The 26,512-nt window shown below is 43.1% G+C and overlaps 1 protein-coding gene across 9 annotated transcripts in view; it reads right to left on the reverse strand.

The window, feature by feature from the left end:
- The window catches only part of CAMK2G (calcium/calmodulin dependent protein kinase II gamma), a 118,201-nt gene that overhangs the window by 47,283 nt on the left and 44,406 nt on the right, over positions 1 to 26,512 (reverse strand). For all 9 annotated transcript variants that reach the window (XM_059477219.1, XM_059477228.1, XM_059477227.1 and 6 more), the window contains exons 3-6: positions 18,631 to 18,690; positions 3,506 to 3,560; positions 2,871 to 2,936; positions 13 to 85 (exon numbers count right to left, since the gene is read on the reverse strand). In XM_059477219.1, the coding sequence (XP_059333202.1) occupies positions 13 to 85; positions 2,871 to 2,936; positions 3,506 to 3,560; positions 18,631 to 18,690 (254 nt within the window). The remainder of the gene's footprint in view (positions 1 to 12; positions 86 to 2,870; positions 2,937 to 3,505; positions 3,561 to 18,630; positions 18,691 to 26,512) is intronic.

Consider the following 26,512-nt stretch of genomic DNA (forward strand, 5'->3'; position numbering starts at 1 on the left):
AGGAAACATTACCTTCAAGTCCCTGTGCACAATATCATGCTGGTGAATGTGATTCACACTCTCCAGTATCTGATGAATACAGTGGCTGCAAGATAAAAGGGAGAGACACACAAAGTTACGCACACACATTTAACATCTCATCTCGTCCCAGAACTACCTCCCTAACTTTTATATTTGTACTACAGGGCATTCAAGATCTCATGCTGAATGTCTTCCTCGTGAGCAGTGGATGCCACAGCTCAGCACCATCACAGCTGAACGACCCCAGCCCACCCAGCAACAGTATGCCAAACATCCTTTCTGTAGCAGGACCACAAAGCCTCTCTCCTACCTCCCATCATTTCCTTCCTTCCCTTCCCATCATACTAAGCCTCTCACTTGCTCCTTCAGCCAACAGTGCCCACCCCACACAGAACAACCAAGGTATCTGAGTATCTTCAAACAGCAGGCAAAATTGTGCAAGCAAGACTAAATCACTCCAGGAAACATTCCACCAGGCTAGTCCTGAGCAAAGAATAAACTTTGGGAGAGCAGCAGCCTCCCCCAGAAAATTCAGGATGACGACACCTGGGTGCCTGCCAGTTTGTAAAGCTTTCAGAGCAGCATCTCAAGCACTTTATATACACAATGTGCACACACACCCGCTTGCTGGGTGCCTTTTAAGTACAGATCCCACTTAAGGGGTTAGTAATCTGAAAAGCAGACTCAGTCCGTTAAGTGCAGCGTGCTGCACTCCCCCAGCTCACAGAAAACCCTGGCTCTGCCATTCCCACTGCTGTAAACCATAGGGACAAAAACAAGATGTTATTTACACCTGTCGCATAACAACAGCACAATCCACCCATGAGTGAGATTCCAGGTCAGAACCATCCCACCCATTAAACATTTACTGGCTCCCAAGGGTGCATGTGGAACAGAATAGGGATTTTGACAACTATGGCTGGGCAGTAAGCACGCAGATGTGGACAACTCAGAGAGGTCTATGTCCTCACTGTAGGATCTCTCAGATCCTTCACTGACTTCTACAAATCTCAGAGGAAGAAATTTGAAATAAGTGAAATATTTGAGGAAAGGAAAAAAGGCTACAGGAAAAGATGGGAAGAGGGTGAGGAGAGGAGGTACAGGACTGTGTACTTGCTATCCCCCGCCCTCTGGAGCTGGCAGTATGATCCTCAGGGTTGGAATCCATGAAAATCTCCCTGCTCCCAAAACAAAAATGTATAATTAGAACAGAGCTGAGTCTGAGCGAGAGAGATTTTCTGGCCAAAAATGGCAAAAGTGTGAGGTGTCCCAGGCGAGCCAAACACGGCACATTGGCACAGAGCTCGCTCCCTCGCTCTCTCAGACTGCTCTGGAATTCAGCACAGCATGGGGAGAGAAAGGGCGGAGTTTCACTCTGTCATCTTGTGGGCACTTGGAGACCTGAGCAGCTGACAGTCAGAGGGCTGAGCACCCTAAGGAAGGCTCACAGACAGTCCTCCTTTTCCCCTAACCCTGCCATAATTTTCCTGAGCAGTGTCAGTCACTGACAGCTTTTGAGCACTTCAGGGAGCAGGCACTGGCAAGAGGAACAGGGGAAGGATTGTGACTGATAACCTCAAAACTTCCCAACTTCAAGGCAGAGCGGCATGATTGACTGTGTATCCATCTGAGATGCTGTGCCTACAGGATCTGTACACCCCACTGAAAACACCTATGGGGCTCTCAGACCTCTCTGCCAGGAGCTCCAGCAGAGCTGATGAGTTCACTGGCCTTCCCAATCACCAGATGGCTCCTGGCAGAGCACACAGGGCAATGCCTCATTTGAAAGCCTGCAATGACCAGAAGACACACACTGTAAATGAACCACAGGGAAAGCACTTAAGTGCCTGCAGACTCCATTAGCAGTACCTACACCAACACCCCAGGCCACACTCTTTCCCTCCCTGCACTCAGTATCTTTGTCCTTAAAGTACTGCCTACCAAGCTCAACCTGCCATGGTACCCACTACTTCCTTCTTAGTCCTCTCTTCTCATGGCTCCCCTGATTTCTGCTTCAGCAAGGGTTACTATGGGATAAGAACATGGTGAAATGTCACCATTGGGCCACTCTGAGGCCATGCAAAAGCAGAGCAGGAGTGGCCTAATCCCAGCTTTGATTCCAGATGCTGCATGTCCAGCAGATGGATGGGTCAGACAACACCCTCAGCTACTGCTGCACATAACATCCACCCTGTATAAACAGGGACATGCACGTGCCACTTCAGGAAACTCACAAGTGGGAGAGAGGGGACACATTCAGGAACAGAAGGGCTGAACAGAACTGAATCTTTTTAACATCAAAATATGAAGGCTGGTCTCTCATGTTGTGTCTTCTGTCACTGCACTGACCAGCTGACAGTCAGAGAGGACTTCCACAGAAACACAGCCTTCAAAGCCCCCTCTCCTCACTGTCTTGTAAACATTACCTAGACACAGGCAAATTGAATGGATCTGCCCAACAGCAGTGGCACTTCACTGGAAACCCTGCTAGAAGAAGAAAAGGGCCAAGCAGGCAGCACCCTCCCAGCTCTCCCTTATGTTTGCTCTGTAAGGACATTCTGTCACCAAAAAGGCCAGGTAGACAAAACTGCTAACAGTGGATCTCCCAGCAAAGAGCACAGCATCTGCAAGTGGCAGAGACAGCAATGTCTCTAAGTGGGCAAGGGCTAGAGCTGTACTGAGTCAGGCTGTCTGGTGACAATTAAGTTCATGCTAATAGCAGAAAGAGGATTTGTTTTATCCAGACAAGGGGCAAGAGTGTTAGAACACAGTCACACGCAGATCAGGAAACTCATTCCACTTGTACATGTACAAGGAACATGCATGCAAGGGTCTGGAAACAGTCTTACCTGGCATCTGCTTCACTGTAGTATTCTCTAGCAACAATATCTTCAAAGAGCTCCCCTCCAGTAACCCTGGAGTGCAAAAGAACAAAGGATGTTACAGAGCCCATGCTTGTAAAGTTAAAGGATGTATAGGCCACCCACCTGGGCCCTTGGCCAGAGCCTGCATGGGTTACTGCCTTCCAGGGGAACCAGGGCAGAGCTCCACCACCACGGCACCAGCACTGCTACATCCACATGACTGAGCCCTTGGACTGCCTTTGCACCAGCAGTGCACAGGACACTGTGGACACACTGTGCACGAATTGCCCACACACCCCTGCTGAGCAGAGGTGCATGCTGAGCTTGGGAAGGACCCCTGTTGGGCTGCCTCAGAGACAAAAATCAGTCTCCACACACAGGATAGACATTCTTCGCCATCCCACACTTACACCTGGTGCCAGGAGCCAGGAGCTTTCCTGGTCTGTCCCCACCACACAGTCAATGGATTTTTGTCAAATAGGCCAGAGGTCTATTAGAGGTATTTACAGGTCTCAAAAGAGAAGGGGAGAATGCTACTAATGCAGGTGCTATTTATTCCACTCTTAGTCAACCGCCAATGTGACTGCATCACTGGTGAAGCATCAGAGACAGACACTTACAGATCAAAGACGAGGTAATGGAAACCTTCTTCTGAAATACTGTCATGGAGTCGCACTGCAAAAACAATCAAGAATTGGAGATTTACAGAGCATGTAGCAAATATGACACTTCACAAATCAAACTCATGCACACAACCAAGTCCTCCCTCAGCCCACTCAGTCTATTAATTCCCCATGCCCTTTACTCTGTGTGCTCCCTTAGTGACCTATTTTCTTCTGTTATCTCAAAGGAACAGATGGGTGTCCTGTACACACGTTCACCCCTCTCCAGCATCAAAACAAGCTCTCAGTATTTTTGATCTCCTGTTCATTCTTCTTCTCTAATGTTTCAGTACCCTCCTTTCACATCTGCCAACTTTATCCTACATGCTCATATTTTGGCATTTCTCCCAATCCATTATTTCGTAAAACAAACCTTTTTCCCAAGTCCTGAAACAAGCCCTCAATCCATAAATTAACTCTGACTGTACTGGCATGTCAGTAACAATGGTCTCCTTTCTGCCATTTATCTGTAAGGCTTAACTATGTTCTCTTCTGTTATTTCTTTTTCCTCACTTCATTCTGATTTACACTGCAAATCCTTACCCAAAATTCAGAACCAGTTTCTTGTCTCATTTTTCTGACCCGCTTGTTTCCACAGACATATCTGATCACATTCCGCTTCTCAAAATTTCATCCACCTTCAGCTATCCCTCCTTAATTCTGCTCCTATTACCTAAATTAACTTTCATCTTTTACTGTTCCATGTCCCAGGCTCATGATGGGCCACTATCCCCTAATATTTTGGGATCTCTGAGGTTCTGATCTCTGAGGTTCTGTTCTCCTTTCCCCATGTTACACATAGGCAGTAACTATTGTATCTATGCATTCAGCACAGTGCCATTTCCTCTTGCCTGATTCAAAATCTCCATTTCTTTGACCATTCTTGGATACCTAGGCACTATTGTAACCCAAGAGGAGAAACTTCATATGGCTACAGAAACCATACTTTTTGCTTTTTTCCTCTGCTGCAGAGCATCACTCTTTCCCTGCCAATCAGCCACACGTTAGCAATTCTCTTTCACTCGATTCCTAAGCCTTCACACCCTGACTAGAACAAGACGTCTTCTTCATATGACCATCTATAATCTTTGTCTATTGATTCGCCCAAGTAAAGCAACTAGCTGAGACAAGACTGGGTCTCAGTCACTTTAACACCTTGTAATTGAGTATTGACCAAAGCAGAGTTGACTGTTCTCATCATTACAAGAAAAATCTCATTATCCTGCTCTGTCACTTCAATGGTACCTTTGCCTCTCTTCCCTATCTGCCATTCTCTTTCACATACATCGCAGGTGACCTTCCTTGATTTTTCCAGCATCATGATTTTCTCTCTGTCAGTATCAAGAAGTCAGTTTGCACCTCTTATCAGTGCATGACATCAGCTACCATCATCACTGTCTTGGGAAGATTTCAAACTAGCACTGGGCACACTGGAACAGCTTTTGCACATGTTGCCAGTGCTCTTCTTTATTCCTTGCAACTCTCCTTTGTTCAGGCACCCTTCCATGTGCATGCAAACACACTTAAACCCAGAAGAGAGAGTAGCACTGACATGCAGAGACCAGTACCCTTCTTCAGAGGATTTAATTCTTTCCTTGTTCTTTTTGCCTGCTGATTCCCATATTTTTTCTCCCTTTATCTCTGACCTAGTCCCTTGGCCAGTTTCCTCTCCTTAGCACTTCTACTGCATACCTAACTGCAGGGGTTTGGAGGAGCACTCCATCCACCAAAATGCTGTGAACAAGCCAGGGCAGCATTCAGATGCAACATGCTGCTCCTAACGTGTGAAACAGACACATCACCCTGACCAACTATGTCCTGTGAATCACTTGCTGCAAACAAAAGAGTCTTCCAAGCAAGCAGTTTTAGTTGGGTTTGTAATAACTTTATTGTAACGCAAATTTGTGTTTACAAGAAAACTTGCCTCCCGAGCACTTGGCAGAAAGCAGCAGAGGCGGAATTACAAAAACACAAGTGAGAAGAAAGGTATTTCCTAGGAGAGAAGATTTTCATTCAAGATTGGAAACAGGATGGAAAGCAGCTGAAAGAGACACTTGGATTTCCAGCGCAGGGCAGTTTGCACTCCAGTGAAGACTGCTTGAGGTGAAACCAGGACAAAGCACATCAACAAGAGCTGAAACCCAGAACACAGGCAAAAGTCTGCCGAGAGATGTTATGAACAGATGGAGATTCTTCAAGGAAAGCTGAAGGTACTAACAAGGGCGTGTTTGGTGATGCACAGTGGGCATGAAGAAGCACTCTCCTTCCTCTGGCACCTGAATGGTCACCAAAGCAGTGCAAGAACCACCAAGCACAGAGGAGAGTGGCATGAGTGATATCACAATGGAGAAGTACAGCCACCAGCATGCTGAGAACAGCAGCCTTGAAAAAGACATGTAAACATCTTGGCAGGTAGAAGTGGGGAATGGTGAAGGATAAACTTTGATCCAAAGATTTGGACAGCAAATTACATCAGAAAATAAAACACAAATGAGCTGATTGGTGCTATTCCTTTGTCCCAAGGAAAGCAATTTTGTCAGCTACATTATGAAAAGGGAAGGAAGTAGCAATTCAGCTGGCAGAGACTGGCAGAGGCAGCAAAAAGAGCCTTCAAGGACAGTAAAACACTACTTGTGTCCTTAGGTGAGGAACCATGACAAGACAGCAGAGACAGTTCATAAATACTGACGTTGTGCACCACCCCAGGGCTGCAAGCAAAAGAAGGCCTTGAAGGAGGACACAGGTCATTAACTTAACAAGGGAGCTGCCTCCTCACAACAGCCCACAATGATGCTGAAATAAAATCTGCCTGGGACTTCATCTGCTGAGGTAATGAAGCTCAGGGAGTAATGGTAGGAAAGCAAAATCCAGAAAAACTACACTGGGCACCACAACCTTGCACAGGAATAATGAGTGACAGCTCAGAATAGGCTTTAAGTGTGGAGCGGGACAGCAACAAGGGGAGTTAGAAAGGATCAAAATAAAAGTCTGAAAATACCAAAACTCTCATGACTCTCAATTCCAGCCCTTCACACTGATGCAAAGAAATAAAAGCAATACACAGTAGCAGAACAGAAATAAAACCTAGTGTCCTTTTCATCATTAAGTTTTGCTTACCTATCCTTCTGCAGAACCTCAAGAGCTTTCCTGACTAGCAAGGAGTCTGCAATGGACAGCTCTGAGCCATGGTTCACTCTGCTGACATGTAAATTTAAAATGCCCTGCTTTCTACTACAGTGCTAACATCCCTAACTAAGGGATAATTAGCTAAAAAACATGACCTGTCTTTTCCAAAACTGTTCAGCTAGTCCACAAAATGGCATATATTTAGAAATATCTGAATGATAAAAAACATGTATAAGTTTCTGTGCCTTCTCTCCACTTTGGTGGTTCACAAATATGATCCACATTGTGTGAATCTTCACTGTGAAGAAACACAAACATCTGATACCTGCACCATCCAGACAGTATAGAGCCCTCTCTGCTTAAAGATAACCTGTGCAAATGTCCTCCACCTGAAGGCAAAACACAGGTTCCCAAATGGCCCAGTTCCAAGAACGAAACTCAAGTACTGGGCTGTCCTCTGTTTCAAACATCTTCCCATGAAAAAAGGATCCCATTTCTTCCACAGGCTACTGGTCCTGACACACTGTCTATCAGCTCCTTTACTACCATAAATTCAGCTTTAACACAGTGGTTGAGCAGAGCCCACAAAAGCTGCTCATATCTGTATAACCTGTTGACAGAGGTTACAAGAGAGTGAAAAATATAATTATATGGAGACACTGGAGTGCAAAGTACTCCTGAAATGTGATTATCCATAACAAGAAAAACAGAGAAATAAAAACAAAAGTATTCATCCAGTTAAACCTTTCTTCAAAAATATTGCAGTACTATGTTTTTTTCTGTCATCAGGGGACCAGTGAAGCATGTGTCTAGCAGGGTAGGCTAGACAAATGCACACATTACAAAAGGAGTCTCAAGCTGCAGTAAGAGGGAAGTTGCACAACAGTAACAGAGCCTCTTTCAAAATCCAACCAAACTAAAAAAGAGATCAGTATTTGCTCATCTCACTCTATTCACCAGAAGATGAGGTAGATTATTTCTATCAGCTGATTCTGTTACCAAGAAGCAGCAATTCAAACTGTATTTCCTTCCTAGCCAAACCCTTTTAACACACGGATTCTTTTAGATGTAGGAAATTAGACCCTGCCAATACCACTCACAGCTGGAGTCACCTGATGACTCTTCCCATTCAAAGATCTCTGATGGATGTACTACAATGGTTAGGTTCACAGGAACAGAGAGAGAGGGGAGTACAAAAGAAAAAAGAAGCAGGACAGACAAAAAGGCACTAAATCAATTACAGAATATGGTGAAAGACTTCACCAAAAGTTTTATTCAGGGGAAAAAAAAAAGGTCCCATCCACACGAAAAAAAAAAACAAAGAGGTTTTGTAGAGTTCACAAGCACATCTAATTTTGTAAGACTGACAAGTCTTACAGATAACTTTTGAAATAATACCTAAAAAACCACAGAGCACTAGTAAGCACTGCCAGAACAAATGCTGTCCAAAGGAGCAGCATCAATTACAGACTGGTAGGTAGAAAGCTTTCCAACAAAACCAGCTGCTCAGTCAGGAGAAAGTGTGCATCACCACTTGGATGATATTGCCAAGAAGCACATAGATTCTGGGAGGAATAAGCAGAGGTTTCAATACAGCATCTTGATGAAACAATGTTTTCAGCAAGTCACAAAGAAAGCCTAATGGGTTTTTAAAGTATCTCCTGAATGTGGTACTGCAGTGGTACTCCACACCAAGGGTCTGCTACTCAAAGCTGTCCCTCCAATTTTAAATGCACACACGTAACTGCACTGTTAAAGAGCTGTGAGACACACACAAGACACAACCTAGCTAACTGCTTTAAGCACACTTTTCTTTGCTCAGTCTTCCCTTCAGCCTTATCCTATGTAAACTTATTTTACCTGTACAGGAAGCATCTCCCACAAGACTGGTCTTTTGGAAAAGTAACTAACAACAGAAAAACAAAGATACCAAATGGCTCCCTTTCCCCAAAAACTCAGATCTTCAGCACACTCTGCAAGTTAGGGCAAGTTTTTTCTGTCTTGTGTGGGTGTGCGTGCAAGGTCCAAGGCCCCAATGCAATCCAGGGTATTTGCACAGAGCCTGATACCACACTGAGTGGCTCAAGGGGACATGCTGCGGTCACTGAACCTCACAGCAGCTGTGGTCTGGAGTTCAGGCACTTTCTAAGAACATCTGCTGTGAATATTACTTTTCCCTGCCTGCTGTCTTCAGAGTCTCACTGGAAATCTTGCCTCAAGAACAGAACTTCAAGCTGCTACTTCAAAGTGTTCCAAAATCCTTGTGCACTTACCTTTTTTATTTTAGAAAGAAATAATACTAATAAGCTATTATATTAATGAGAGAAAATTTGGCATTTTTGTAAAAAACAGCAGTAATGCAGTAACAGTTGTGCCATATGGTTTGCATTCCATTCCTGAATAAAGCGACCCAGTACAGACAGCCTCAGCTCTCTGATGCCTGAGTGTGATACAAACCAACATAAGAGGAAAATCTCCCTCATAACAAACTGCACCAGCCTAACAACAAATGCAAATTGCTGCTGAGTCACGCAAAGCAAGGCTCTGTGAATGCAAAAGTTGAAGTGAATAATGAAGAAATCAGAAAATAGCTATCAAATTTTGTAAAAATCCACCCCAACTACAAGAACATAAGACATTGAAAAGCAACAGGTATCTCGTCTTTAAAAGGTCACATCTATAATGCTAATTGGTATTGGGGTCACAAGCACAGAATATGCCTAGCCCAGTTCTGACCCACATCTCCCTTTCACTCTGTCCAGTGTGATGAATATTATTATCTTTTTACTCTTACGTCAAGCACAACAGGCCAGGAGGATTTGTGCCCGCCACGTAAGCCCCAGGATGAACATTCCCTGTATCCCATATCCACAGGAAACAGCAGAGCAGGGCTGTACAGGGGCTTAGCCCATGCCTGGGGCAGGCAGGCTCTTGTTAACACAGAGTGATTTCTGGCAACCTGCTGCAAGTAAATATCGTAAAGCAAAGAAGCTTCCAAAGTTGCAACAAAAGTAAGTACAGAAGCAGAATTTCACAGGACAATTCCCATTATCTTCATGCAGTAATCACTCATCTCTGCTCAGGAGAAGGTAACATAGGATGAAATCTGCTTGCTCCTACGTATCAGTAGTCTTTGCCTGTCCTTAGGGAAAGTGTTCAAGCTACAGGTAATCTTGTCTGCTAAATCTAGGTTCAATGGTGCTCCAAAGTGTAAAGCTTTAATTTTTGATACTATGGGCACATAAAGGACAGTATCAGCCAACTACCTCTGCACCAACACACATCAAGTGCATAATGCAGTATTTAGGGCTCACAAATTAAGTTGCTGGTGTTGCAGAGCCAATAAAAGACAATGCAGAGGTTTATGGTTGTCTCCTGGGTCATGGTAATTGCAACCCAGGAACTCTTCCATGCAGCCTTAGTAGTGCAAACTCAAAAGTGCTCTGGGATCTTCTGGACTGAGTCATGTTATTTAAACATCAGCCACTCATTAGGAAAAACCACAGCTTCACTTTTCAGCAACTTTCAACCAGACATCAGACATCTGCCTGTATCATGGAGAAATGGAGGAGGTTAAAGATGCTGCAAGGGTTTATTTCAAGACACACTGCATACCAGAAGCAGCAGAATAAAACTGGAGGGTAAAGTCTACCTGATTCCTCTTCCATGGATACTCTGCAACGTGCCAGGAGGTACTGAAACTGTTACAAACACACATGGCCCGACAGCCTGCAAACTGAGCACTATTGTCCATGGCAGCACAAGTGACAAGTGAACTGAGGCAGATGGCTACCACCCACACTCCCTGCTTCCCCAGCTGCTCAGCAGCCTGGGCAGCCAAGACGGGAACTGTCCCACCATCTCCGAGCATGGCTGTGTGCCAGGACACTTCCTGCACGCTTCACATCACTCAGGATGTCTGTCCCACGAGGAGCCACCACCAACCTGTGCCTGCCAGTGAGCTGGGTGCTCAGCTCCCACCCCAGCTGTTTCTCTAATTACATTGAACACGCAAAATTCAGTTGCAGCTGCTTAGGCTGCTTCCAAAAGGACTCTCCTTTTAATTAAAAATTTGCTATTAAAAAGCATTAAATTGTGTAATGCAAATAATCCTCTAGAAATCATCTGTCCCAGCAGCTAATGCCCAGCTTTGTCAGAGCAGTGACCAGCAGCAGCAGGACAGTTAGCTAACAGGACACAGCAGGCTGCTGTTCCCCAGCCCCTCTGAAACGTGCTCTCCTTCCCTCCTCTCCCAAACCCGACACAGCGAGGTCAGGGTATGCTGGACATACACCAGCTTGCTGTAAAGCCCCCAAGCACACAGCATTTTACACCAAATGCACTTCCAAAGCTTTGGAAAATGGAAGAGAAGGAGGATTTGTTAACACTCTGCTCAGGTTCAGGCAGAACCAAGCTGCTGCAGGCTCTGCAAAGAAAGGCAAGGAACAGTGCTAAGGAAGTATGAAAAGGCCCACAAGCACAGAGGTGGATTTCCTGTCCCCCTCACCACTGTTCTTACTGTAACCTTTTTAACTCTCCAGCCCTAAAAATGAGACTAAGGTAGTGCCCAGTTGGGAAATTCCCTTATGCACAGAAATTCACAGCCTAGAAAGGAGCTGCAGGGAGAACAGTACCTTTCCTGTTAAGAAACCTGTCTTTCTGCAGAAGTAAAAAGCAAAAGTAAAAAAGAAAAAAAAACAACCCACAAAGTATTTTTAAAAAATATTTCAGTGCCAACTAAATGCTATTCTTCCTTTGATTTTAAATGTCTGTATTGAAAAGCTGAAGTTCAGCACACAATACATATCATCTAGAATGCCCTAGTTAAACATTAGATGAGCCAAAAGAATATTTCACAGGAATATTTCCTGCTGTCCTGATAACAGTGCAATCATGACCATCCAGAATTGTTATTAATAATTTCCTATTAGCCACATAGCAGATAAGCAAAGTACTTCTGATAACCACTAGTATTATATGAGAGCTTTTTCTAAAAATCCCCCAAAATAATAACAAGCCAACTTCACTGGTGTCTCAAAGAAAATAAGCAGAGAACACCCACTTTATTAAAATTAATAAAATACAGATAGTGGCCACGACAAATTTTAGCTCTCTCACACAATGCTCTGCATCCTGGCATTTCTGCCATGAGGGCTGAATCCCTGCAGGCAGGTGTTGTGCCTGCCATCCCCAAACCTTGCTGTGTCAGCCTGATGTTCTCGGCTCTGCCTGGCACTGCCCAGCGCAGCCAGGAGCCCCTGGCACGGCCGCCTGTCGCCTGCAGGATCTCACCAGAGTGCAGCCACCCCCTGCTGCCATCAGGCCTTGGGCAGAGGGACCCAAAAGAGGCTCTCTCCATTCCTCAGTGTGGGGGGGAAGGCAGAACGGAGGGGAATCCTCCTCTGAGTTTTGCAGTACCTCTGAGTGCACAGAATCTGGCCCTCATCCCACTACTTATTTTTTTAAGGGATTGCTTGCACACAGATAAATCTCACAGCTAAATAGATGAATAATGGAATCCAAATATGTCTCTAGCATAGACCAGAGAGACATAAAGAATAAATATGTCCCCTGGCAAGGAAAAAAATGCAATTATTACTCTATTCCCAAACTGAGATGGATTATGTAGAAACGGTTTTCTTAAAATCAGAGGAAAACCTATAAGAAGAGATAGCAGTAAAAGAAGAAAATATGCAGATATAAATAGTAGTGAAATAATTAACTGTGAAAATCAGAATGAGAAATGAAAAGGTGGACTGCCTGGGGTTTTGGAGAGCATTCCATCAGGCAAACATGCATGAGAACTCACCTGAATCTCTAACAGTACAGAAACTAGAAATAACAAATGGTAACTTGCAGCTCAAGGGCCCTAACTTTGTAGCAGGAAGTCACTTCAGCTGATAGTCTGTTTGAGGGATTTTTGAGAGTTTGTTGGCGGGGTTTTTTTGGTTTTTTTCTGTTTGTTTCGGCAGGGTAGGAGGAGAGCAGGTTAAAGGTTTAAGTCCAAGAATATTATTGTTTGACCTCTTAGGAAGCTCAGCAGGTTGCTGTCCTCTCAGAGAGCTCCATAACACTTCCAAGGAAAAGCTGCTCAGTAACTGAGAAAGTCTCAAAGCATAACTCTTACTACAAGGTCTCTTTTCCCCCTACTCTACCTTCCCCATACCATCCCCTCTGCACCAGAAACAGTCCCTCAACAATAAATTGCAGGGCAGCAGATTTAAACAGCCAGCCATGCATGGGAGCATCCCACTTGAACACCCCTGAGTATCCATAGGGAGCAATCATGGCCAAAACACTGGAGAATCCCCTGCATTTTAACTATTTTTTGCACATTACATCCTTTCTGTCCCAAATGCAAAGGCAGTCTGGATGCCTGCAGCCAAATGAAAACAAGGAAATCTGCTGTTTACAGCAAAACACAGCCTACACTTTTTTTCTTGTTCACTAAGGAAGCAATTCAAATCTCTTGTTAAGGAAAAGGTGATAGGAAAACATTTCAAATGGCAGCAGGGGAGAAATACTGAAGGCTTTCTAATCAAGACTAGTATGTTAAAATGAGGAATGAGTGAACCTGAAGTTGTGGCTGATACCACCAAGACAACAAGTCCAGTATTAAGTCTGCAGATGTGACCCACACACCCTGTTTCCCACAAAGGTTTGCTATTGTGGGATAATCCAGCTGGGCTGGACATAGAAGCACAGCATCCTTCTTTCTGTCTTTGCCCCACTTCACACCTCATCTATAACCATCATTTAAGGTCACACAAACTGGAGCCCTTTTCTTATACACATCCATCAAAATCACTCCCACAACTCAGAGGTAGGAGGAGGACAGACCACTTGTCAAAGGAAATGGAATTCAACTGGATCAAAAGAAATTCTTCTAATTCACAGGAGATTTCTATACCATTTTCTCCCCATTTTAAATAAGGACATGCCCAAAATTGTGGATTTGTGCTGAGAAAAGCCAACAGATAGCAGTTAAAATAAGAAGAATTCAGGTGCAAGCATATTTTGGAGAAGTCTGAAGTAGGAAAAACCTGAAAAAGCAATAATTCTGATAGATGCTGAGGACAGCATTTCACCACTGCTATAAATTCCCTCAAAGAAATTAACTCTGAAGCATTCTGCAGAGGATACAAAGGCAGAAATCAGGAAAATATTTTGGCTCTGGCTCTTGGGCTACTACCAACTTCTCTTAAAACATATGGTTTTATTATTCTAGACCTAAGTGCATGCAGTTCTTCACAGCAATGGGCTGCCATGAGCTGGGGCACAATGACCAACCAGAAGTGCTCAGTTCCAACTATGAACAAAAGATATTCAAGAACTTCTTTTATACAGTTAGATTAAAAACCTCTAAGAAAAAATACAGATCAAGTGGTGACAAATCCAGAAAAGAGGCCCATATTTACACTGCCATAACAAAGAAAATTTAGGAGAAGAGCAACACCTAACAACACAGTGGACAAAACCCACACATAGAGTAGACTTCTGCTCTGTACACTGAACAAGTCACAACCCTACCTTTGTAGGAGAATGCTAGAAAAGACTTTTCAAAACTATGAATGATGACTTTGAATTTTGCATCATTATTGCTTTGGGAAATAAGACAGGAAAGGTCATGTTTCTGAACTTCATATCTGCATTGAACAAACCTGCAGGAATATTCTAGGGTTCCCAGCTCTGTTACTGCTTTAAACCTTTGATAGGTAGCAGGAAGTATGAGGGAAAAATGAATGTTTCACAAAGATAGTGTCTGTAGTGGATGAACTACAGGACTTAAAATCAAATTCAGATTTTCAGACTGACTAAAGTTTTCAACTAAGCAGAAGACCAAACAGCTCTTCCTTTAAGCAGGAGTTGATATTCAAGACATTGTAAGTTTAGCTCTGATCTCAGTAATTGCACAATTTTCAATAGCACAACCAGCAAAGCATCTGCAAATGAAGAGTCAGGGCTATGATTGTTCTTACAGAAATCTACCTCTTTCCAGCAAAACAGGGATTAAGGAGGAAGCAGCTGTATCATTCTCTTGTACACATTCACAAATACATCCATGTCTAATGTCACAAGATCTATACCTAAGTGAATCACTGAACACTAAGTTGTTCTAGAAGTGGAATTTCCCACAGAGCCATAACTCTTGCCAACTTCCACAGGCACTTTATCTCTTTATGGACAGTGGAGTTTTAATGATGTTGTCTTCTGCCTCTTCTACACATCCATATCCTCAGTAATGGGTGCCTTTTTTGAAAAGAACAGATCACTGACTGATCTCTGTCCAATTCTGCTGTATTTGATGACCATGGCTGGCAAATGTCTCTCTGGGCCAGAATGCAAAGTTCTCTAGTAGTTGTCAGAAGGAGAAAGAACAAACTGAAATTTAGGGAAAGAAATCCTTACTCTAGTGAAGTCTGACCAGCTATAATGACACATTCCATATCATGCATACCATAAGATGGAAATCAGAAGAAAATTGCCTTAAGTCAACTTTCTTTTGTCCAGACAAAAAACCCTTATTGCAACACCAAGCTTTTCGAAGGATTACTCTACTGTGATTACCTTGGCCATAATGTGCATCTAAAGACAAGCCAAACACCCAGCTACAGAGCCAAAGCCTCTAATTAGAGCTGATATTTGATGAAGGCATGTTAGGATAACTCAGAAAGCAGTCATTAAAAAACAAACCCAACAGCAAATAGGAATATCACTTCTACTTTGTCTCTAGAGAAATCTTTATTTTATCAGAGTAGCAGTGTTATGGTCAGTGCATTGCAGTTCAGAATCAACTGTCCTGCAGTAAATGCTTAAGACCACAAACTCAACAGCAGGCTTGCTTTATATCCTGTGTACAGGCAAGAGGGAAAAGCAGCCTGCCTCACAGAGTTCTAACTTTCAGTCTTCTGCCCAGACTTGCTACAGGCTCAGGTCCCCGTTGATTTGCTGCAACACAGTTTGCAACAAAAACAGTAACAACAGAAGTTGAAATTGAAAGCAAGTGCAAAAGCTGCAGAATTCTTTTTGGGTTGTGCAGTGTTACTGACATAGCTGACACTGAGGCAACACACCAAGTACTCACTCAGAAGAGTTTACAACATGGAGTACCAGAAACTTGGTGATTACTAACTGCTAATACACATTTTGAGGAAAAAAAAAACCACTACATCAGAGCAACGTTTCGCTTCCATGACAAACTAACAAGTCCAAGGAACATGGAAGCAGCAATGCATGTAGCATCTGGACTTCAGCAAGGCTTCTGACAGCATCTTACACGCTCTTTCCACAAGCAATTAAGAAAAAATGTGTATTCAGAACTGGCTGACAACAGTGTTTACAACTCATTGAAAAAAATACTCCCATTTTATCATTGTCAAACTGGAACAATGAATCTAGTGATATCTTCAAGATTTTGACTGGAGTCCAACAGTACTCAACAGTGTTATTAACTAGCTACATGATTCAATACATGGCACTGTCATCAAAGACCATATTCCTGTGGGACCTGAAACCCTTTTACACTATCAGAAGAAAAATCAAAATGGTTTTGACAAATTGGGAGAGGTGAACCCCCAGACCAGATTTCTTCTTTTTCCTCTCTTTTTAAATAAAGATAAAGGTAATATACAGTCAGTTCAATAGGGATTCTCATTTATACAAGAAAAAAAATATAAATATGTGCTTGCCAGAAGTTTTGCAGAAACTAGTCTGGACCAATAATGTGTCAAAAAACAAATGTGCATCAACAATATATTTAAATGAAAGCTTCAAAGGTTGATGTACAAAACAAACATCTTTGGTGGGACAGGTGAAGCAATTCCTTCCCCTCTGGACAACACTGACATGACCTCAGTCATGTCCAATTTTGGGCATCACATTTCTAGAAAGATATGAAGCAACTGGAGAGAGTCCAGAGAAGGAGGAGGGGGAAAAGGAAAAAAAAGGACTGGAGGTCTAGAAAATATGACATATGAGAAAAGATTGAAAGAACTGGGTTTGTTTAGTCTGAAAAAATAGACTAAAAAGAGACATGATAACAGTCTTCAAATATGTAAAAGATTGTTACAAGAAAGAAAAACTACTTTCCCCAGATACTCCAGATACAACTAGAAACAACAAGCTAAGAGAAAGGCAAATTATGTTTTTAATGTTTAACTGACAGAAAAATGAAACATTTGAAAGACTGCCACCAGGGGCTGTAAAAGGATTAAAGGTTTTTAAGTACAAACATGCCTGGAACCAGCCAGGTATAAAAGATTTTCACAGGATTGCTGAATGAACCATATGCCTTCTTGAGGTCTTACTCAATGCACTTTGATTCTGTGTTGTAGGCATAAAAATTGATTCCCTTATTTTTATTTGTAAGCACTCATTGAGTTTACAATGACTAGTTCCTTTTCTTAAAAGAAAATCTCTTCTTTCTAGGAAGGTGGGAAATTCTCTGTAGAAAATGCAAGGGACCACTGACATTCCCCCAAACTGCCTTTTCCAAACCACAACAGAAGACAAGCACTGCCACTCATTACAACTGCAGAACTGAAACAGGAATGTGATATATTTCTCTCTCCCTGCTGTTTACTTATAAGAGTGGCTTTCCTGTTGTGTATCAAATTTACTCTGTGAGAGGTTTGGAAAGAAAAGATGTAAGAAATTATAAAAAGGAGAGATTATGGAAGTGAAGTTAAGGTCAAAATATAAAGTGACATCACCTACTAAACTAAGTATAGCAAGTCTTACAGGGCAAATGAAATGCAATAACTAGAGTTTTAGTCAGTGTGAGTACTGCCAAGCAATAAACTTACTGGCTAATATATTCATCAGTGCAAATTACTGCAGAAGGGGGCCCCTGGTCCTCTCAAGCCATACCTACATCACAGCTACACTCAGATGCAAGAAAACTCTTTCTGCTTAAAAGCTGCTGCTAAGGAACTTTGCATTAAGTTAACTTTGCTTCTGGAAATTGCTTGTTGATCACACATGGAATAGAGTAGAGATGCCAGTCCATGGGGGATGCTCTAAGGCACCTTTCCTCTCCCAGCGCTTCAGAGCAGGAGCAAATGATTACAAAGCTGAAAGTCAGAAGACCAGAGAGATGCCCTTAAAGTATTATCTCCACTGACTGATTTATGCAAAAGAAATACAAAGTAATAAATCACAGTCTTCCCAGGAATTGATATTTAACTGTGGTTTTGTTACAAGTGGCAGTTTGGTATTTCCTAATGTTTTCTTAAATAAATTAGCTCAAATCAGATTGTAGCTAGGATCCTAGAGGCTTTATTTATTTAAAAAAGCTAAAAAGAGGATTATTAATGGTCCAAGCTTCCATGGTGCTTTGGAACTAGATAAAAATCCATGCCCTCTCTTTACATTTCAGTAAATAAGTTAGGTTTTTAAATGTTGTGCCTTATTTTGCCTTCCTTTTTATATTTAGACAAACTGTTCCCTTTGCTCCAGTACTCTTTTGTTTTCCCCCCTTCAACATAGGCAATTCGGTCTTGGTCCCTTGTTTTCAGAGTAAGTGGCCACTACAATGAGAGGAGCTGAAGTATTAGCCCATGCTTGTCTCTGAGTACAGCATTTAAACTGACATGTCAGTAAGGGCCAAGGAGAACAAACAGAGTATGTTTGTGGAGAAAACAAACACAACACCTCACTTCCATTGCAGAATGTCAGATGAGCAGACAAGAGTCATGCCTCACCCAAAGAGCAGGGACAGCTCTGCAGGGGGAGCAGGCAGGAACACTGCACTCTCTGGTGAACGCCTGGGGCAGGATGCTAAGGCATGGGACAGGGTTGGATGCAAAATTTGACAGAGAGATAAACTAGTGAGGTGATTTCAACTTTGACAAGCTGTTGTGAACATTCAGAATACATCTGTTCTCTTACAGCATGCTAGCTGAGACACACTGCTACTCTTGTCTCACCCCTACCCCTCTGAGACCAAATAAATTTACCAATATTTGGATGCTTTAGAAGTCGGCAAATTCGAGCTTCACGTTCCAGTTTCTGGTGATCTGAAAGAGAATAAGAAACAAGGTGTTAGGTACCACAACTCTGAATTAAGCTCTTGCTCATATTCAACAGAGAGGAACACAGTGACCCAGCAGATATCCTGAAGGCTGAGAACTGCTGGAACATGTCTGTCTCCCAAAACTTCACAGGCACTTCAGGAGAGGGCTATGCAGCTGAGGCTGCACTAGGACTGCTGCTCACACTACAGAGCCAGCACTAAACTGGTATTGCACCCTTTGATTCAAAGTGAGTAGCTGCAGAATGAAAGGCCCTGCTCTTCCATCAGCTTCTCAAATATGCAAAGCCAGTTCCAGTGAGACCCTTTCTGGGAGGTATTCTTTCTCCAAGGCTGGAGAGTCGGAGAAAAAGTCTCAGAAGAAACAACACACATGAAATGGGAAAAGGAACTGCTTCCACTCCAAAGAAACACTGCGAAAGAAGGGCAGAGTAGGAGAGAGAAATACAGCTCCTGCTAGTGCACAGCCATCACATGAAGTAGAGAACTCTGCCAGCTTCAGTGAACTGTAAAGGTAACCATACTTCAGTACCCATGGACAGACTCGCTGGTGAAACGCTGATCACGCACTTAGGAATCTCCAGGCAAGAAATTCTGCTCAAATGCTAAGTATGCTTATTCCAGCCCAAAGGCAATATCAGTTCAAGCACGACATTCTTCTGGATTAAAGAAAAATATCAAGGAGAGTAAAAAATGGTTTCTCTTCCCATGTGTGAGTTCAAGGAAAGGAGAAGGACTTAGAACAACACTGCCTTCCTCAGCCAAGAAGCAGGAGGCTTTGTAGCCACTGAGACTTTTCACTACAGCAGTGGTTGACTCCTGAATTTACACTACAACAACCCCTTCTTCTCCTTTGAAATGCTCACACTGGACAAGCACAGATTGACTGAAAGGAACTGAGAGAGACAAAATATTTTAGGCAGCCCTGGCAGCTGCTAAAATCTAGATGTTTGTGGATGCAGATGCCTAGAACAAGACAAGTAAGAATGTCCAGTCCTTGGACTTCCCATTCCAGCCACCTAAAGAACATAGCAAAGGGAAGTAGCAGAACCTGCCCACTCCTGACAATTCCCCTCTAGCAGATCTTCAGCACAGGTGGGACTCTCTATCCCTGTAACAAACAGACCTTCACAGGAGTAAGCAGGATCCTTGTCTGGTTGGACTACTCAGCAGATCACTGGTAGTGATAGGAATGGAATAGTGATAGGAATGCAGCACCCTTTGATTTATAGGAACCCCACTGGAGACCCACTTCAACAAAGCTACACTGCACTACTCGGCCTGAAATTTGACTGTTCAGCTACTTGGTCTCTGCATCATCTTCCCTTCTCTCTGTAAAGGAGGCTTGGGGCAATTGTTCTCTTCCCCATGAGCAGAAGACTGAGACTGAGCCAAATCTCAGCACAGAACAATTTTGTCTCCCAGGCTGGGAATAGAAGCTCAGGGCATTGCACGATTCCTGTCTTCTTTTCCACTGCAGAACTATAGAAAATGTCCCAATTAATACATTATAGGGCTGAGATGTGCTTACATCCTCATCTGCTATTGTTCAGGGATGGGGGAAGGTAAATTACTCCTTTCATCTCTCCTTCTTTCTCAGTCCTGGAAATTATTGTTGTTGTTGCATATATTTTAGAGTTCTGTGCCAGAACCACTCTCCAATAAAACACAAGGCAGCAAGAAAGCCTGGAGAGCTTCCATGCTCCTGAGGCCTTGGTGCAGTGCAAGCACTTTCTCACCTGCATTAGTTGGGAGGGGTGGGGGTGTCTTTGCTTCCCTTTTAGCAGCATCTCTCACAAATGAAGTTTTGCAAAACACAGTAGCAAAGTAACAGAAGTGCTGCACACTCTGCACTCAGGATAGATTCTCACAGCAGGACAACAGTTTAAGATAAACTATCCACAGCCTGCTTGCGTGCTTTGGCCTCACAAATTCCCCACTTTCCCTCTCAGCTCTACTTGGAACTCCTACGGAAGGGGATCCTTCATCTGCTCAGATCACGTTGCCCTCGTGCACAGCTATACTTGCTGAGAATCTGTTCCCAAGTACAAGGACACAGAGAAGCAGGCAGCAAAAACAGCTGAGCAAAGGGGGAAGAAGAGGCAAGAGCTCACCACGTGCTATTCAGATCCCAAGTCCTGACAGTCAGGACAGACAGCTGACAGGAGCAAGGCTCAAACAAAATGACATAACCATCAAAATGCCATGGGAGATGTAAATCAAGAGCAATTGCTCCCCTGAAATACTACACCGTCGTGCAGAGGGAGGGGAGCTGGCAGGGCAGCTAGTGTTCATGGGCAGCAGCCACACCAGAACTTGTGACAAGAGGTCACCACCCCACACTCCATCCCTCCAGCACCACACAGCCTGGCCGGAGACCAGAGGAGGAGTACAGCACTCCGGTCACAAGGTACAGGAAACTATTTCTGGTCGAGGGGAAAGCATACCACACTCTTCTGTCTCCAGGGCAACAAAACAGGCCAACTCAAGCACAACTCACAGAGAAAAAGCACACTCCAGCCCTGGGAGCACCAGCCCGCAGCAGTCAGCCGCCACAACTGGGAGCAGCGAAAGGTCAGGCTGGGCGGGTTTCCTGCCGCCCGCCCTGCAGGATCACAGCTCCCGCTCCTGCAGCAGCTCCAGCACACGGCCCAGCCAGTGACTTGGTAAACACTCCATCCCCAAAGGTCTTCAGCACCTTGTGGCCTTTGGCACGGTGTAAACATTTGACTCTTACCAAATCAGCACCAGAGTCAATTCAGTACTTATGGGGAACAACCTGGTACCCAAATGCATAATGAATAAACACAGAACCTCAATTTTCTACCTTATCTGCTCTAACAAAGGTTTATTCCCAGTAGGAGACAAAATATCCAGTATTTTTTGAGTCCAGCAGAGCAGTGAATGGGTTGGCTTTAACACTTTTCTCATACAGGATCTGTCTGAACTTGAAAACGCAAACTAGTCCTAACTGTATTAAAATAACAATTAAAAAACCCCTTCCTTACCAAGAGCTTGCAAAGAAATAATTTCTCCTCCCTCTGCCCTAAAGATAAAACTTATTTCTGCAGGTCATTTGTGGAGTGGAGGTGTTTATTCCTAATGCACAGTGGAACTGTACCTCATAGCTAACAGGAGCACAACAACACATCTGACCTACCTTGCAGGATTCTGGGCCTGGGATTCTAGGTTGGGCCTATTTCTCACCTTTCACAAAACTGTGACATTCAACCAGTAATTTCCATAATCTGCTTAAAACAAAGTATATCCTTTAGAAAGCATAAGGGTTCACATTCAAGAATACAAGTGATAAATGAAGTCATACACCCACAGAAATTACTGCAAATGTTAGCTCTCCTTCCTGTTAAAATTCGGCACTACTGTTCCAAGTCTGAATTCATCTACCTCCTGCTTCCAAATATTGGATTTCATTAAGCTCTTTTCCCGCTACGTTACAGAGCTGTCTAGCCCTGAACAATAGCTGATGCTTAAAACTTAAGTACAGGATATTACAAACACTCATCTAATATTCATTTACTGTTTTCCAGCCAAAAAAAAATAATCTTGCTATTTGGAAAATTATTCTATCTGCAGTCTGAAGCAATGAGTATCTATACAGACAGGAAAGTGCAGTCTGTGTATCTCTTTTGTAGCAAAACTTGAAGTGTAAATGCTTAAGATGGTGCTTAAAAAAAGGACAAAACTTACTTGTGTTTGATACACAAACTGAAGTGTGAATATCTATTTATCTTTATCAGTCCTTTATATAGTATGATTTTTCTATCTCTGTTCAGCATGTAAACTTACATTTAACTCAAGTACCTTTAACATCATTGCTCTGCAAACATAGCACTGTCACTTCAGTGACATTACTCCTGGGTTTCTTGAGAACATACCTGACGAGAAAATGCTTTTTAAAAGCACTGGGATTTCTTTGGGATGGCTTTTGATTTTAAATTAACTTAAATAGAAAATAAGAATGGCTGTGTTAGCACACAACACAATATGCAGTCCACTCACTGAGGCAGGACTTTTAATGCACAATGGATGGACACAAACGGGTGTAAATCAGCACAACCAGTAAAGTCACTGCTGTAAGAAACTCTAACTGGGAAGGTAAAACAACAACCCTGCCTGAGTACAGAAGACCAAAATCATCATAGTTTGTCCTGATTTTCTACAATGCATCAAAGTTCAGCAGGTCTTGTGGCTAAAGCTCACTCTTTATTTAGTACACCTGCCTTAAGAAAGGAAAAAGATAAAGGAGCAGGGGATAACTTTTAGTAGCCTAAATTTCAGCCACTTTAGTGGAAAGGCGGATTCTTTCCTAAAGCAGTAAAAAGAAGCATCAAGAAAACTAACACTTAGATGTGAATCAGCTCTGTGATAAGAATGTATGTCATGAAGACAAAAAAAAGTGTTCCTCCCTTTACAAATGCATAATATTTCTATTCTCAACTGGAATATACAATCTGGGTGCTCAATACTGCACTCCAACAGTCTTCATCCTGCATTAGGACCATGCTCTGTCCTTGCTGTTAAAGGAGGCTTACAACTATCATTCCTGTGGGAACACATTCTAGATTACATTTCTGAGAATGGGAAGAGTCCGGAAGAAGAATCAAACTCAAAGCAATAAATTCAGTTTGATTGCTGTCATCATGCCAATTCCGGGAGATAGTCAATTGGTGCCAGCTGCTAAGATACCATTTGAGTTGCTTCAAGACAGAAATCGAATTTACATCAAATACATTTTGTAGTGTGAGACTAGTGTGAACCTTCAGGTTCCTTCATGCTTGTTTAAATTTAAACTTCCTCTCTGAAATATTCCCAGCAAAAAAGCACTAGCTCCCTCACCCTGCACTTCGAGACACAGACTTCACCCCATATTCTCTCATTTTTTCCAGCAAGACTGCACTACAGAATGACTGACATGTCTCAGCATTTGCAACAGGGTAGCAGAGGACACTATGCCATACCAAACCACCACCTTAAACAGGGATACCAGCAAGTCTTACACTGACACCACTTCCCCATCTGCAGAATCAGTAGAAACAAACATAAAAATCATCCTAGGCCTTAAGAATGACTAGAGGCTCCCATCAATTCAGTATATCCTTTCTGACAAGAGCTAAGAGCAGATGCCTAAAAAGAAATGCAAAGAAAATAAGCATATAATGACCCCTTCCTCTCTCCCTTTCATTTCAGTGTTTCTACACTGCCATTTCAAAGACCAGCTCAAATTAATGAATCTGTAGCAGCATACTACTGCCATTGCAGGCAACATTTCTGAAAGCCAGAGTCTGTTTTCTAGCCTCTCAGTGCAGAATGATCCCAGTGCCACCATGTCCCAAGTGCAAGTGCAGAGGGGCTCCCACAGCCAAACAGCACATCCAGCACCTCTGTGGTAGCAACTGTGCAAGAGTCACAAAGTCACCAAGGGCAACACATGTCTGGAGCCACATGTGAGGATGAAAGAGCCAAGCTCCACTTTTCTCAGCCAGCGAAAGCTAGAGAAACAAGACAGTGGCAAAATCCTCATCTCTTGCCATCAGCTACAGACAGAAGGAGGAGGTTCAAGTGCCAACATGACACAATAAAGAAATATAAGATTTCTTTCAAGAAATGCCGGCAAACATATTTTCTGAAAGCCTTTCCTTCAGTAAAACCACTAACATCAACACCTTGTAACAGCCTTTTCCCATGCTCTCACTACTTCCCAGAAACAAACAACTCCATGTGTAAAAGTGTAATGTGACCCCTAACAGTACATATACAAACAGATCTTAAAGACAACCTTAAGTCCACACCATTGGTCACAAGCTCTATTTACACACACCAGTATCTGTGAACCCTTAGGTATTACTGTACAGAGAAACTAAAACAAATTAAAATAAACACCCTACATAAACTTAGCACAGTCTCTACTTTTCTCTTCAAGTAACACAGAAATTAGACTTTGAACACCACAGAGTGTGTGTTCACAATCAAGATGGTTTAAGTAATTCTATTTGTATCTCAAATGAGCACCCTGAAGAGTGGGCCACGGCAATTTATTCTCTTTTCCTGCATTTCATTTCCTTGTACTTACCTTGCAAAGATAATCTGACTGAAGGCAGATATTAATATGTGTACAACAGTGGCCAAAGCAAAAAAGCTATTAAAAATACCTAGAAGAGAGGAACCTTTTTAAAAAAGTCATAGTGTGCACCTTTGACATTGCAATTTCTACACCTGGTGTCACTCAAAGCTGCCTTTTCTATTCACATGTATATTTCTCAGTTTATCAGCTAACAAGTTGTCGAAAATTTTTCTTTGAATTATCCAGCAGGTGGACCTGGTAAAAGAAAGAGAATTCCTATCCACTTGTTTTCAACAGGAACACATACCCTGAGTATTACCTACTTCACACCTTACAAAGCAAACCAGCAGCACACCGATGTGCACATGAAGAGGAAGTGGGGAGCTTGGGCTCTCACAGCCACCAGCAACTTTCCAGGAACTTCAAGAATCAAAGGAGGTCAAATTAGTGAATCAGCACAGGGTCACTGCTACAGGTGAGAGTGATCTCTGTCACAATTAATGATGTGAGCAGATTAAGTGTGCTCAAGCCTAACATGCCATTCTTTGCCTACAAAGGCAGAGATAAAGCCATATGTGTGTTTCACTACCTCAGAGAGTATGATAACCAGGTTCTGCAGGTTCTCACCTCCAGAAGATCCCACAGTTTGACCAAAGCCAGCACTGCAAAGCAATACAAAATACAACAGCATGGGCATTCAGGAAGGGGAGGGAGCAAGCACCCCAGCCATCCACTGCAGACATAGTCCTTGGCTTCAAACTTGAGATAAACTCAGAATCTGGGCAAGGGAACTCCTTCTGACCTTTCTACAGCACTCAGGGAAGCATTTTGTAAACCCCTTCATGAGACATCCCTCTACACCACACACTGCCCCCTCCCCACTAGCCACAGGCTCCTGCAGCCCTGCTCTTCAGGCTGTTTTAAAAGCTTTACTGTTCCCAGTCTTACTCAGCAAAGTGCAACAAGCCAAGCAGAGCCCAGTGGATTCAGCTGGAAGTCCTGGTGTCAAAGCAGCCACTGACAAATGAGCCAGCAGCACGACTGCATTAGGAGAGTGCAGGATACCTGCCTACAGAACAACTGACAGAAGCCAAAGCACCACTGAGACCCCAGTCAGAATCTTCAATAAAATCTGACATGACATACATGCCATCTCATGCACGAGCCCTGTTTGTGGTCCACATTTCTCAGGGCATATCAGTCTCTCTTGCTGGCAAGATAAACATCTCTCCATCTCCCCAGCCACCTTTCCCATGCCACCAGTGGGATACACAAGGCCTGTGCCAACTCTGCTTTATTCTGCTTTATTATCTGCCTTTCCCATCAAATATTTACTTTAGTTGTTAAAAACCAATGAAGAATTTCCAAGAGCCTCTGACTTGAATTTCATTCTTCCTCTTTTTTCCTGCTAACCATCATGTTTATTTCATGTCAACACGATGGAGGCGAGTCATAGAAGGAAGTACCCTTCCAGGGTTGGTGGTGAATGAGTAGGAACGAAATATTTCAGCTCAGAGGTTGCCTGCAAAGCTGTGTGCCAGATTAGCACCTACAGCTACCAAGTTGGGACCTACAGTCTGCTGCAATAATTAAGAATTCTACAAACTGACCATTAAAATTACCCATCATTCACCAACTCCACCTGTTCCATTGGCTACTGCAAAGAATGCCATTTCTTGCTTTACGAACTTCTTCCTTGCTCAGGTGGGATGGAACACAAGGAAAA

The sequence above is a fragment of the Ammospiza nelsoni genome, chromosome 8 (assembly GCF_027579445.1).
Source record: "Ammospiza nelsoni isolate bAmmNel1 chromosome 8, bAmmNel1.pri, whole genome shotgun sequence".
In the NCBI taxonomy this organism is placed as follows: Eukaryota; Metazoa; Chordata; class Aves; order Passeriformes; family Passerellidae; genus Ammospiza; species Ammospiza nelsoni.